Source organism: Chiloscyllium plagiosum, chromosome 13 (assembly GCF_004010195.1).
Source record: "Chiloscyllium plagiosum isolate BGI_BamShark_2017 chromosome 13, ASM401019v2, whole genome shotgun sequence".
NCBI lineage: Eukaryota > Metazoa > Chordata > Chondrichthyes > Orectolobiformes > Hemiscylliidae > Chiloscyllium > Chiloscyllium plagiosum.
In genome coordinates, this window is record NC_057722.1 from 66,931,728 (window position 1) to 66,945,015 (window position 13,288).

The window sequence follows — 13,288 nt, forward strand, 5'->3', positions numbered from 1 at the left end:
GTGTATTTGATTTTTCAACGCCAGGACTGAGATGAGGGAGCATCTCCTGCACATGCTCAGTGATAATCTCAGTGTCAATTGACCACACTAAAGCAAACAAGTTGTCTTGACACAGAGTAACAGTAAAGTTCAAGTTCCTCATTTTGAAGTCTGTGCAGTCCTCGACCAATTGCAAGTTGTAATATTTAGTGCACATATCAGTTAGCAATTCCCTCTTAAAACATCCAATAAACGAGGAAAATATAATCAGGAATTTTCAGTGAATGGGATTCTGAACTTCTGATGTGTGGAGAATTGATCGTAATACTTATTTAAGGACACTTTGCTACAGTACTACACTAACATGTTACTATAGGTCCAGAGACCCAAGTAATATCCTGGGGATCCACGTTCGAATACGGCCGTGGCAAACGGTGGATTTTGAATTCAATTTAAAAAATCTGGAATTAATGATAACCATGAATCCATTGTCAGGAAAAACCAACTGGTTCACTAATGTCCTTTAGGGAAGGAAACTGCTATCCTTACCTGGTCTGGCCTACATGTGACTCCAGACCCACAGCAATGTCGTTGACTCTTATGTGCCTTCTGGGCAATTAGGGATGAGTAATAAATGCTGGCTGGCCTAGCTAGCGATGAATGAATTAAAAAAAATATGTGTAACTGTTCCAGATGCCTTCCATTCAGTGGTGGGAGGAACAGTGAGACTGAAATCTAGTAGAAGCCAAAGCTAATTCCAGGCCATGTCTCATCCCAACCCCTCACTGCAAATGGAGGCCCCTGCACAGATGGTGGCCTGTGTACCAAACTGACCTTCCCTGAGGGGACAGTCTTGGCAAGTCCAGTGTTACAATTTTGGCACCTATGCGACACCTGTTGAGGGGAGCGTGTCTGGGCTTGTGGATTCTGGCACTGGGTGGGGGGGTGAGTCAACAGGCTTGTACTGCAGGCTCTGTTGCTATGGTGATTGAGCCTTTCCTACTCTTGCTATTTTTAAGCAGATGACACCTTTTCTTTTGGCGGCAGGCTGACATAACTAAACGTTGTTTTTGACATCTCGCAGGACACGGTTGAAGTGTTGATAATGAAACACTGCGGGCAAATATCAATGGCTTTTCCCACACTGAAGGCTGCTGGAAATTTATGCTTAACCATTGGAGTCACATTGTCAAAATAAGTTCAGATTTGTAGCCTCACCAGGTGTTCAGAACTTTGCTCGCATACTATGAACAGTCCTGTTGAAATATTTCTTTAACTTCACTCGTATACTTTGTGGAATTCAATACTTTTCTACTTTCAGTGCTACTGGTTTCCATTCTTTGTGATCTGGGTCAATACGACCAGATGTTATGGGTTGTATTAATCCATCTTGCTTTTATCAGGGGGACAGTAATAACCACTTGCTTTCATATAATACCTTCAATGTAGAAATACATTCCCTTTTCTGGGATCACTGGCATTACCAATATATGTTGCCTATTCTTTATTGGCTATGGAATTGTATGGTTTCCTGGGCTATTTCAGAGGCAGCTACATTGATGTGGGTCTGGAGTCACGTGTGGGCCAGACTGGGTAAGAATGGCAGATGAAAGGACATTAGTGAAGCAGGTGGAGTTTTACAACAGTTGTTGACAGTTTTACTGTCACCATTATGGGACGGTGCCTCATATTTCAGATTTATTACAATGACTTTAAATCCCAGCAGATTCAGTTGTGAGATTTGGGTCCCTCAGATGGGCCTCTTGAGTTACAAGTTCAGTGACATTGCCACCGCACCGCTGTCTCAGAGGGTGAGGAAAGGGTGTGAACCACAGAAGGAGAAGTTATGGGGGCGGTGTTGCTTTGATTAAAAGAGAGGGGTTTTAGAGGTTTAGGATGGTTTTGAGAGGTGGAGAGAAATTGGGAAGAATGGGTGGAACCAGAGGGAGTGGGGTTGCTGCAGGATCTCACACTGGTGCTAAAGAGGATTTCATAAAATGTTGCAGCTTAAAAAAAAAGACATTTGGTTAAACTGTTATGTGCTGGTTTCCATCAGCCATATGCACCTCATCCCATTCTGCCTCATCTCACTCTAGCAATGGTGGCTCAGTGATTAGCACCACTGCTTCACAGTGCCAGTGACCCCAGTTCGATTCCACCCTCAGGTGACCATGAGACATAGGAATGGAAGTAAGCCATTCGGCCCATTGATGCCACTCTGCTATTCAATCATGGCTGATGGGCATTTCAGTGCCTCTTACCTGCACTCTCCCTGTGTCTCTTAATTCCTTGCGAGATTAAGAATTTATCAATCTCTGCCTTGAAGACATTTAACGTCCCGTCCTCCACTGCGCTCCGTGACAATGAGTTCCACTGACCCACCACTCTCTGGCTGAAGAAATGTCTCCTCATTTCCATTGTAAATTGACCCCCTCTAAATCTAAGGCTGTGCCCATGGGTCCTAGCATCACTGCCTGATGGAAACAAACTCCCAGTGTTCACCCTTTCCATGCCATGCATCATCTTGTAAGTTTCTATTAGATCTCCCCTCAACCTTCTAAACTCTAATGAATACAATCCCAGAATCCTCAGCTATTCATTGTATGTTAGGCCTACCATTCCCGGGATCATCTGTGTAGATCTTTGCTGGACACGCTCCAGTGCTAGTATGTCCTTCCTGAGGTGTTGGACCCAAAACTGGACACAGGATTCTAAATGGGGCCTAACCAGAGCTTTATAAAGTCTCAGTAGCACAACACTGCTTTTACATTCCAACCCTCTTGAGATTTGACATTACATTTGCTTTTTAACCACAGACTCAACCAGCAAGTCAACCTTTAGAGAATCCTGGACTAGCACTCCCAGATCCCTTTGTACTTTGGCTTTATGAATTTTCTCACCTTTTAGAAAATAAAATATGACAACCTGTGTGGAGTTTGCACATTCTCCCTGTGTCTGCCTGGTTCCCTTCCGGTGCTCTAGTTTCCTCCCACAGTCCAGAGATGTGCAGGACAGGTGAATTGGCCAGGCTAAATTGCCCATAGTGTTCAGGTTGTGTCGACTAGATGCATTAACCATGGGAAATGCAGGATTACCGGGATGGGGTGGGTCTGGATGGGACTCTGTTTGGAGGGTCAGTGTAAACCCGATGGGCTGAATGGCCTGATTAGATTTAGATTACATTACATTACAGTGTGGAAACAGGCCCTTCGGCCCAACAAGTCCACACCAACCCGCCGAAGCGTAACCCACCCATACCCCTACATTTACCCCTTACCTAACACTACGGGCAATTTAGCATGGCCAATTCACCTGACCTGCACATCTTTGTGACTGTGGGAGGAAACCGGAGCACCCGGAGGAAACCCACGTAGACACGGGGAGAACGTGCAAACTCCACACAGTCAGTCGCCTGAGGCGGGAATTGAACCCGGGTCTCTGGCGCTGTGAGGCAGCAGTGCTAACCACTGTGCCACCGTGCCTGCTTCCACACTGTACTGATTCTCTGATTGCATGAAGTATTCCTTTCTCCTTCATGTACTCAGGTAAAGTAAGGAAGGGCAGGTGCATAAAGGAGCTTGGCACTCAGCGGTCTGCGCACAATTAAACTTTCAACAGACTTGAAACGTGGAGAAGCAGCAGAGAGTATGATCTGTAGGGAAGCAATACTCTGTGGTTCTAATGCAGGTAGTGACGGATTGTGTCACACACATCAGCTGTTTCTGTTTGTTTTGTGATAGATGCTGTGGAGATACACGCTGCTTGTCTAAATCCCTGAGAATTTGTACATTGTTCATGGGCTGCTGTGTGAACAGGGGTACTGCTGGAGTTCAGCCAACTAAAACTATACCATTTACTTGGAGAATCAAGGTCTTTTCCCTGGTGTGGGGGCATAGGTTTAGGATTTAAAGAGAGGGGAAAGATTTAAAAGGGACCTAAGGGGCAACTTTTTCACACAGACTGTGGTACGTGTATGGAATGAGCTGCCAGAGGAAGTGGTGGAGGCTGGTACAATGACAACATTTAAAAGGCATCTGGATGGGTATATGAATAGGAAGGTTTAGAGAGACATGGGCCAAGTGCGGGCAAATGAGACTAGATTAGTTTAGGATATCTGATCAGTATTGACGAGTTGGACTGAAGGGTCTGTTTCCGTGCTGTACATCTCTATGACTGTATGACTCTAAATGACAAGCTTCCTGCAACCGAGGGCAGTTTTATTATTTGGGACCAAGATGGAAGAATTGACAGGCCCCCACTGAGGCTGGAAAGGGTTAAACCAGTCAGCAGGTGGCATGTACAACATGCTCTTTGTGGATCAGGAAACTGGCTGTTTGGACATTCAAACATTTTGTCCGAGGTTTGACATTGTGCTGCTCTGTACAGTTGGAGCTGCTTTGTTTCCAGGGTCATTGCCTGTATGATTTACAGTGTTATGAGTCAGCCAGTGTGGGTAGCAGTCAATGCCCAGTCACTTTGCTTCCCGCTCGCTATTACTGGGAAGCCTTTGATGTGTGTGTGTGTTTATGGGGAGTTGTGGTCAGTCCGTGCACTGAAGATATTTGTCTGTGGGGGTAGGAGGGACTTGGGGAAGAGAGAAGGTCAGAAAAAGTTGAAGAATATATTAAGAGCCACCCAATTACAGCAAAATTCAAGAAAAGATGCATTGATGGCCATACATACACAGACATGCAGACACATAAAATAAACACACACACACACTTGGCCATGCTAAATTGCCTGTAGTGTTAGGTGAAGGGGTCTGGGTGGGTTGCTCTTTGGAGAATCGGAGTGGACTTGTTGGGCTGAATGGCCTGTTTCCACACTGTAAGTAATCTAATCTAATCTAAACTAAAAAAGTGCACTCACACACACATACATTTGTGGACTCCGACCCACACATTCTCACGTACATGCCCAGACTACTTCTCTTTGTACAGTATAATTCTATATCAATGGAGCAGTTGCAATGTGATTGATCGTCCATAATCAATCAAGCCAAGTTGCAGAGGATGATACTGGGGTGAGACAAATCACAGATCAGGTTTATTGAGCTTCAGCACTTGTCTTTCACGGGATGTGAGGCCAAACAAAATTTGCATATTTTAAAAGTGCGCTTTCCTTCTACCTGTACAAAGTCTGACTGACCAAAAACCTGAAGGAAAGGGAGAGACTCTGACCCAAGTAATATTAACTGTTTAAATAAAGCAAAGAACTGCGGATGCTGGAGATCTGAAACAAAAACAGAAATTGTTGGTGAAACTCAGCAGGTCTGGCAGCTTCTGTGGGGTGAAAGCAGAGTTAATGTTTCATATCTGGTGACTCTTCAGGAGTCCCCAGAGATTTCTATTTCTTTGTTAACTGTTTAAGTATTGGAAGACCTGTTATCTTTATTCTTGCTTTTCAAAAAAGAAATATTCCTACTTAGATCCTTTTTACAGTTGTCTGTTTGAAGATTTCCTTTCCTTCTCCCTACAGCTGGCTCTGCTTTCATAAATGTTTGACACAGATCATTTGAGGAGTGAGAGCAATCCTTTTCAATAGCCAAACAAAATTGGAAACATTGAGGAAATTATTCAGTATCTGGGAAGAAGACATAAGAGTCATCATTTCAAATTTCAATTCCTAGTCAGAACTTACTTGTTTTAGGTTACCTAAATATACAGTGTGTTGATTTTATGCTTTTTTTTTGCAATGTAAATTGTTCACTTAAAACCTTTCTCCATTTTTCACATTGTTTCTGCTGAGAATGAACATTTTACATCCAAACTCTTTCTCCAGATAAACAATTATGTACCTCCGTTTCAAATGAGTTTGTCACTGTAAGGCATAAGTTCAGATTCATCCTGCATCCTAAGACAAAATTCAGAGATTTTCATTTAAATTTTATAAAAAGTCATTAAATAATAAAAAATAGCATTCATCTGTCACCAGATTCTCACTCTTATCTGCTGTGGTTTTCAACATTTAACAATCTTATCCTTGTTTTGAATCTCTCCATGCCCTTTTATATATGTGCACTCTATTCCATTCTAGAATGCCCATGTGATGAAGGGTTGAACTGGAAACTAATCTTACACACACTGAAGTTTTATTTACAGAAACTCACAATAAAAGCATGTATCTGTAAACTTAGCAATCACAGTTAAATCTATATGTGAATTCTCCCCAGTTAATAATGCCCATCATCTGAATATATTTAAATACCCAATTATGATACAGTTAACACAACCCTGTCAAGATGATTGTACTCCTTAAATTCTCCTGTTCATCTCTGATTTTTACCACTGCACCATTGGGCCTTCACTGCCTAGGCCCTAAACTCTGTAATTCCCTTTCTCTTTTCGGGTGATTCTTAAAAACAACTCTTCTTGAACAAATGTTCTTGTTCATGTGTCTTATTCATCCAAACTCTGTGCGATAATGTTCCTGTGGAGTGTCCTGTATTTTACTGCTTTGAAGGCACTATATAAATACAAGTTGTTATTGACATTTAATGTCACATTTTGCTTATTGCTGTAAGACAGGACCAATAACTAACACTTCCTGTACAACCTTCACACTGAATGGCCAGATGTGATTTGCTGCTATCCATTGCTCGCTCCCTTGGAAGTGGAGTGTATGCTGAGCACAGTCTGGCAATCCCACCCAGGACTGTGCTGTTGCCATGGCAAGTTGCTGAGTTTCGGAAGGCCTCGGCTGGTGTATCACAGCAGTACTGAGACTGCCACCTCAGCTCAAGATGCCTTCATCCTCACCAGTCCCTGAGCTAAATTCAGTCTCCTGTTGTAGGGCAAAAGGGCAGTGTTCAGACAGAATTTGCTGCCCCTTGCCAAGATTTTTCATGGAGGGCGACTGCGTAACCATGGCTACGCAGCCGACAACCCATAGCAACAATTTCTCCAGAGGTTGTTCTGTGGCCGTCCCTCCTAAGTTGAGCAATGTTTTCCCATTTTTCATCAAGATAAGCCTCCGTGAAGCTGATCCAGCATCGCTGAACTTTGTTAGTCAGCCTGCCAAGCCTCAGTTTATTGGAGATTTATTTTTAGAATGTGCAATGTGTCCACACCTTAAATTGCCAAACACGGTAAGCAATTATGTTGTGCTCTGTGCAAACATAAAGCACACACACTACACCTGAGACCAGTTGTACAGGCTATGGTGAGAGCACCTCATTTGTTGTTTACAGTGTAACTCTTTCAGTTAACCTTGTGTGGTGATATATTACTGAAGCATTGTGACTGGTACCTGTCATACAGTCTTGCTTTCTCTGGGCCTATTGTGCTGAGTTTGGAGTGATTGATGTGGGAGTACAATACAATTCACTAATTACCCGCCTGTCCTGCCTTCAGTGAAGAGACTTATTAAACTGGAAAGGCTGCAAAAAAAGGATGCGACCGAGACTGGAGGGTTTGAACTACAGGGAGAGGCTGGATAGGCTGGGACATTTTCCCTTGTCTGTAGGAGACTGAGGGGTGACCTTGTAGAGGTTTATTAAATCATGAGGGGCATAGATAAGGTGAATAGCAAAGAACCTTTCCCCAGGGATAGAGGAGCTCAGTACTAGAGGGCATAGGTGAGAGGGGGAAGATTCCAAAGGGACCTGAGGGGCAACTTATTCACACAGAGAGTGGCGTGTGTATGGAACGAGCTGCCAGAGGAGGTGGTGAAGGCTGGTACAAATACAAAATGAAAAACAACGTTTGAACAGGTGCATGGACAGGAAAGGTTTAGAGGGATATGAACCAATTGCAGGCAAATGGGACTAGCTAAGATTAGGAAACCTGGTTGGCATGGATGAGTTGGGCCGAAGGGTCTGTTTCCATGCTGTATGACTCTACGACTCTAAATGTCGTGATTGGTCAGAACCTGCCTCCAGCTTCTAGCTTCAAATGAAAAAAGAAAGAAGGAAAGAAAGCGTGAGAAACAAGATTAAGAGGGTCCTCAAAAGAGGATTAAAAAAAGTGAGGAAGACCGAGAGCGAGAGTGTGAGAGAGAATGGGAGCATTAAATGGAATATTGTCCTTCATTGCTAGATGGATGGAATTTAAAAATAAGGAGGTTATGCTGCAGCTGTATTGGGTGCTGATGAGGCCACATCTGGAGTACTGAGTACAGTTTTGGTCTCCTTACCTGACAAAGGGTGGACTGGCACTAGAGGGAGTGCAGAGGAGGTTCACTAGGTTGACTCCGGAATTGAAAAAGTTGCCTTATGAGGAGAGACTGAGTAGACTGGGACTGTACTCATTGGAATTTAGAAGAATTATGAGGGATCTCATAGAAACATATGAAATGATGAAGGGAATAGATAAGATAGAAGCAGGGAGGTTGCCTGCACTAGCGGGTGAAATTAGAACTAGACGACATACCCTCAAAATAAAGGGGAGCAGAGTTAGGACTGAGTTGAGGAGGAGCTTCTTCACCCGAAGGGTTGTGATTCTGTGGAATTCCATGCCCAGGGAAGCAGTTGAGGCTGCCTCGTTGAATATTTTTAAGGCAAAGATTGGTAGATGTTTGAACTATAAAGGAATTAAAGGTTAGAGTGAGAGACCGGGTAAATGGAGCTGAGTCCACAAAAAAGTCAGCCATGATCTTACTGAATGGCGGAGCAACTCGATGGGTCAGATGGTCTACTGTTGCTCTTATTACTCACATTCTTCTGTTCTAAAGGACTTAAAAAAGCTAAAGAAAGAGAGTATGAAAGACAGGTGGAATGAAAGTAAGAGTGAGGGAGAGAACAAGAGACAACACACAAGATGTGCACTGCAATATCCTGCAAATGGCAATGTGATCTTGGCTGATGGATTAATCTTGGCTAGGCCAAAATTGGACTCTCAGCTTTCGTTCGAAAGAGAACCCTGGGATTTCTTTTACAGCCAGGAATACAGCTGAGGTTCATTTTAACACCTCATCCAGTGAACTGAAAGAAATAGCACAAAATAATTCCACTGAAAATGAAAGGAAAGCATCTTCACAGAGGACAGTGCAGGAAGACTGAAAATTGTGTTCTTGTCAGGTTGTCTTGAATTACAATCTGCACATTGCTGTATATACAGTTAGAAGGGAGGTGGCAGATAATTAGTTATGAAACACTTCCTATGTACCTTCCTAAATTCTTCACAGCTGTGTTTCTTGCCTTATCTTCTGCCCATTTGTGTGGCTAAACTTGGGGTCTGGTGTCACTGTTTCTGACAGTGAAGGTATAGGAGGCTAAAGGCCTTTCTAATTGTGGCACTTTAATGTGAAACTGAAGCAAATCACTGCTGCAACAAATCCTGTCTCATCTTTCAACAGTGTAAGCTGTTTGGAAAAGTTTACAGGAGTGCCGAAAATTGTGGTCAAATGTTGACGAGCTTCTTTATACTTGTGGCTGCTGCACGGTCTGAGCTGCTGTCGAACTTTTCCAATGAGGAAGTTACCGTGCAGAGAATTTATTTATAAATATTTACGCTTCCATTCTTTAAGCGTGCAACAGTTCCTGTGGTTTCATGCGAGCTCGATTCGCGCAGTGCTGGATTGAGCCTGACTTTAGGAAGATAAAAAAAAGGAGCAGGAACAGGCCATTCAGCCCATCAATCCTGATCTGCCATTCAGTATGAGCTGGTCTTGGGCTTCAATGTCACTTTCCCAACCACCTCCTACATCTCTTGATTCCATGAGTGACCAAAGATAAGGAGAAAGTAAGGTCTGTAGATGCTGACGATAGAGTTGAGTATGTGGTGCTGGAAAAGCACAGCAGGTCAGGCATCCTCCTGCTGAGGAGCAGGAGAATCGACGTTTTGGGCATGAGCCCTTCATCAGGCAATCTCGCCCTTAAGGGTATTCAATTGGTGTCGTGAATTTCATTTCAATCTTCATATTTTTCCCTGTAAAGCATTAGTTTTTGTACCTAAACTGCAATCCTTTCCCTTTGTACACTTCAGTGTTCTCGGCCTTTATCCTGAAGGCACTCACTCTTGTATAGGCAGCATCTTGCGAGCACTTATGACCTAGTACATTGCCACCGCTGTTAATTTGTATATAAACCTTGATGACAAATAATAGAGGAAAGACCTGGGGTGGCACAGTGGCTCAGTGGTTAGCACTGCTGCCTCACAGCACTAGGGACCAGGGTTCGATTCCTGTTTTGGGCGACTGGCTGTGTGGAGTTTGCACATTCTCCCTGTGTCTGTGTGGGTTTCCTCCCATAATTCAAGAATGCTACCCCCTACATGAAGACATGTTGTTGGATCAGAGTCCTTGTCACTTAGCCCACACCAACTCCTCCCCTTAAAAAGAGCATCTCACCCAGATCCACCCTGTCCTCATAACCCTGCATTTCCCATGGCTAATCCACACATCCCTGTATGCTGGGGATAATTTAGCTTGGCCAATTCACCTACCTTGCAAATCTTTGGACTGTGGGAGGAAACCCATACTAACACAGGGAGAATGTGCAAACTCTACACAGACAGTCACAAGAGGCTGGAATTGAACCCGGGCAGCAGTGCTAACCACTGGGCCACCATGCAAATTTATCAGACACCTTTGAGAGAAAATGCAAAACTAAAAAGTGCACATCCTGTGAATTCAGACTTGACAACGTTGTGCTTTTTAAATATTTAATGTCACGATGAAGTTATAGAAAACACAACGTAAACTCTTAATCCTGCTAATCATAACCTGAGCCCGAGGTGATTTAAAGAATAAGGGATTATAGTTGGAGTAAGTACCAAGGTCCCACTTCATGCCTGTATGGCACTATAGTTAAAAAAAACTTCCTGTAGCGTGGGATCACTTTGTTTTAAGTTGGGATCTGTTGTTAAGGATACCTCTAAGGAGTCGCATGTCGAGTTTAGTAACTTTATTAACATGTAATCAGCATCGGATATACAACCAGTTTTGCCATTTAAGTTTCGTAAAGGAAAGGGTTGTTTTGTTAGTCTTGGAGTCAGCTCTCCATGCCTCTGTTGACCATAGTTGAAGAAATCCATCTTTGAGGTGGGCAACACTTTAGACCTTGGCTGGAGGCTAAGGTGAGGGGGCACGGGTTACATTGGCATCTTGTACTCTTGACTGGGGAGGTCAAAGTTTGGAAATACTAGAGGTTGCTCAAAACAATGCAATTGAAGTTTAGAACATTCAAGAATGGTGTCAAGTCTGAAGGGTTACACTGTGCTTAACAGGAAAGACTAAACAAACTGGAGCACATTTCTGTGAAAAATAAAAAGCTGAGGGAATGATCTGATGAAAGTCTTTAAAATGATGGAAGAATCTGATAGGGCAGAGGTAGAGAAAACGTTTCTGTTTGAGTGATCATAAGTACAACGTGATATCAATAAATAGGAAATTCCGGACATGGTGAAAATGTGGAATTTGCTACCACCTGATGCAGTCAATGTGAACAGTATAAATGTTTTTAAGGAGGAGTTAGCGAAGGAAAGAGGAATAGAAGGAATCATTAATAGGGTTGAGTAAAGATGTCTGAGAGGAGGTTCTTGTGGAATGTAAGACCAGAATGGACCAGTTGAATGGAATGAATATTTTTATGCTTTGGAATTTTTGCATTGAATAGAAACATAGAAAATAAAACAGGAGTAGTTCATTCAGCCCTTCAAACCTGTGCCACTCTTCATTAGAATCCTGACTGATCATCCAACTCAGTACCTTGTTCCTGCATTCTCCACTTACCCATTCGATCCCTTTAGTCCTAAGAACTATATCTAATTTCGTCTTGAAACATTCAAATCAGCCACTTTCTGAGGCAGAGAAATATTGTGCAAAGATGGACAGTCATGTTGCTGGAACACAAGGTGGGACCCAAGGCCATGTGAAAGGGTGGCAGTACACTGGGTGGCATTCTACCTGAGGTGACCAGTAAAGAGGTTAACCCCCAGTCGAAGACAACCGTCTGGAGTTACTAGTCCAATCAGAGTCAGGTCGGAAGCTGCAAGGTGAGGAAGAGGGCACCTTCTGGTTGCATTTGAAGATGAGATGGGTTTGGTTTGAAATGAAATGATTGAGGCTGCACCTTATTGTGAAGGCACAGTGGACGGGCTCCCTAATGAACGGCTTATGCTTGAAATATCGAATCTCTTGCTCCTCGGATGCAGCCTGACCTGCTGCACTTTTCCAGTGCCACACGTTTAGACTCTGATCTCCAGCATCTGCAGTCCTCACTTTGTCCCAGCTAATGATATTGGGGGGTTTGGGTGGGTGGGAGAGTCCTCCATGGCCAATAGGAGAAAGTGAGGACTGCAGATGCTGGAGATCAGAGTCATAAAGTGTGGCGCTGGAAAAGCACAGCTGACATTTCAGGCATAGGCCCTTCATCAGGAATGTACTGAGGGAAAGGGGACTGAGAGATAAATAGTAGGGTGGGGCTGGGGGAAGGTAGCTGGGAATGTGATAGGTAGATGGAGGTGAGGGTTGATGGTGACAAGTTGGAGCGGAGAGTGGAGTGGATAGGTGGGAAGGAAGATGGACAGGTAGGACGGTGCTGAGTTGGAGGTTGGGTCTGGGATGAGGTGGGGGGAGGGGAGATGAAGAAACTGGTGAAATCGACGTTGATGCTGTGTGGTTGAAGAGTCCCAAGGTGGAAGATGAGGTGTTCTTCCTCCAGGCGTCGGGTGGCTTGGATTTGGAGCCCAGGACTTGCATGTCCTTAGGGGAGTGGGAGGGGTGCTGTAGGGGTTGGCCAGTAGAACAGGCATTAAGAAGGGTCCTGAAACCTGCCTGAGTTTCCATGGAGAACTCTCCAGACAGGGGTGTCCAGTGATACAATTCATCTTTGAGGTGAGCCTTAAGTGGGAACCTAGCAGAATGGAGCCTCAATGTGCCATTGAATTCCACAGCTGGTCAAACTCCTGAAGACCGGAAGCAGAATCCCTTCCAACATTGTACCAGCCCTTGGACCCCAAATGAGGCTCCATAGGAACTTTCAAGCTACCTGGAGTTGGTAAAATTCAACTCCATGTTTATTTTGAAGCAGTTGCTTTCTGGGCGCTGCTCCTTCATCAAGTAGGTGTGATAAAGGAGCATTGCTCCAAAAACTAGTGCTTCCCAATAAACCTGTTGGACTATAACCTGGTGTTGTGTGATTTTTAACTTTGTCCACCCCAGCCCAACACCGGCTCTGCCACATCATAACTCGACATAGATTGAGCCCTCAGCCTTAAATGTGTGCAAAGTGAGAAAGCAAACAGTAAAACGTGTTTTCCTAGTAATCCAACTTCAATGAGCTATTGTATGTTTCCAGTGTACTTGGAAAGATCTCTAAGCAATTTTGAGTTGAATAGTTATAAGGAAATTGGGTGTAACTTTGGGCAAC

General features: G+C 43.8%; 1 protein-coding gene across 1 annotated transcript in view; it reads left to right on the forward strand.

Moving 5' to 3' along the window:
- The first annotated feature begins 6,844 nt into the window (after positions 1-6,844).
- The window catches only part of LOC122555664 (transcriptional coactivator YAP1-like), a 49,866-nt gene continuing 43,422 nt past the window's right edge, over positions 6,845-13,288 (forward strand). The window contains exon 1 of the mRNA XM_043701660.1: positions 6,845-7,066. Coding sequence (XP_043557595.1) covers positions 6,845-7,066 — 222 coding nt within the window. The remainder of the gene's footprint in view (positions 7,067-13,288) is intronic.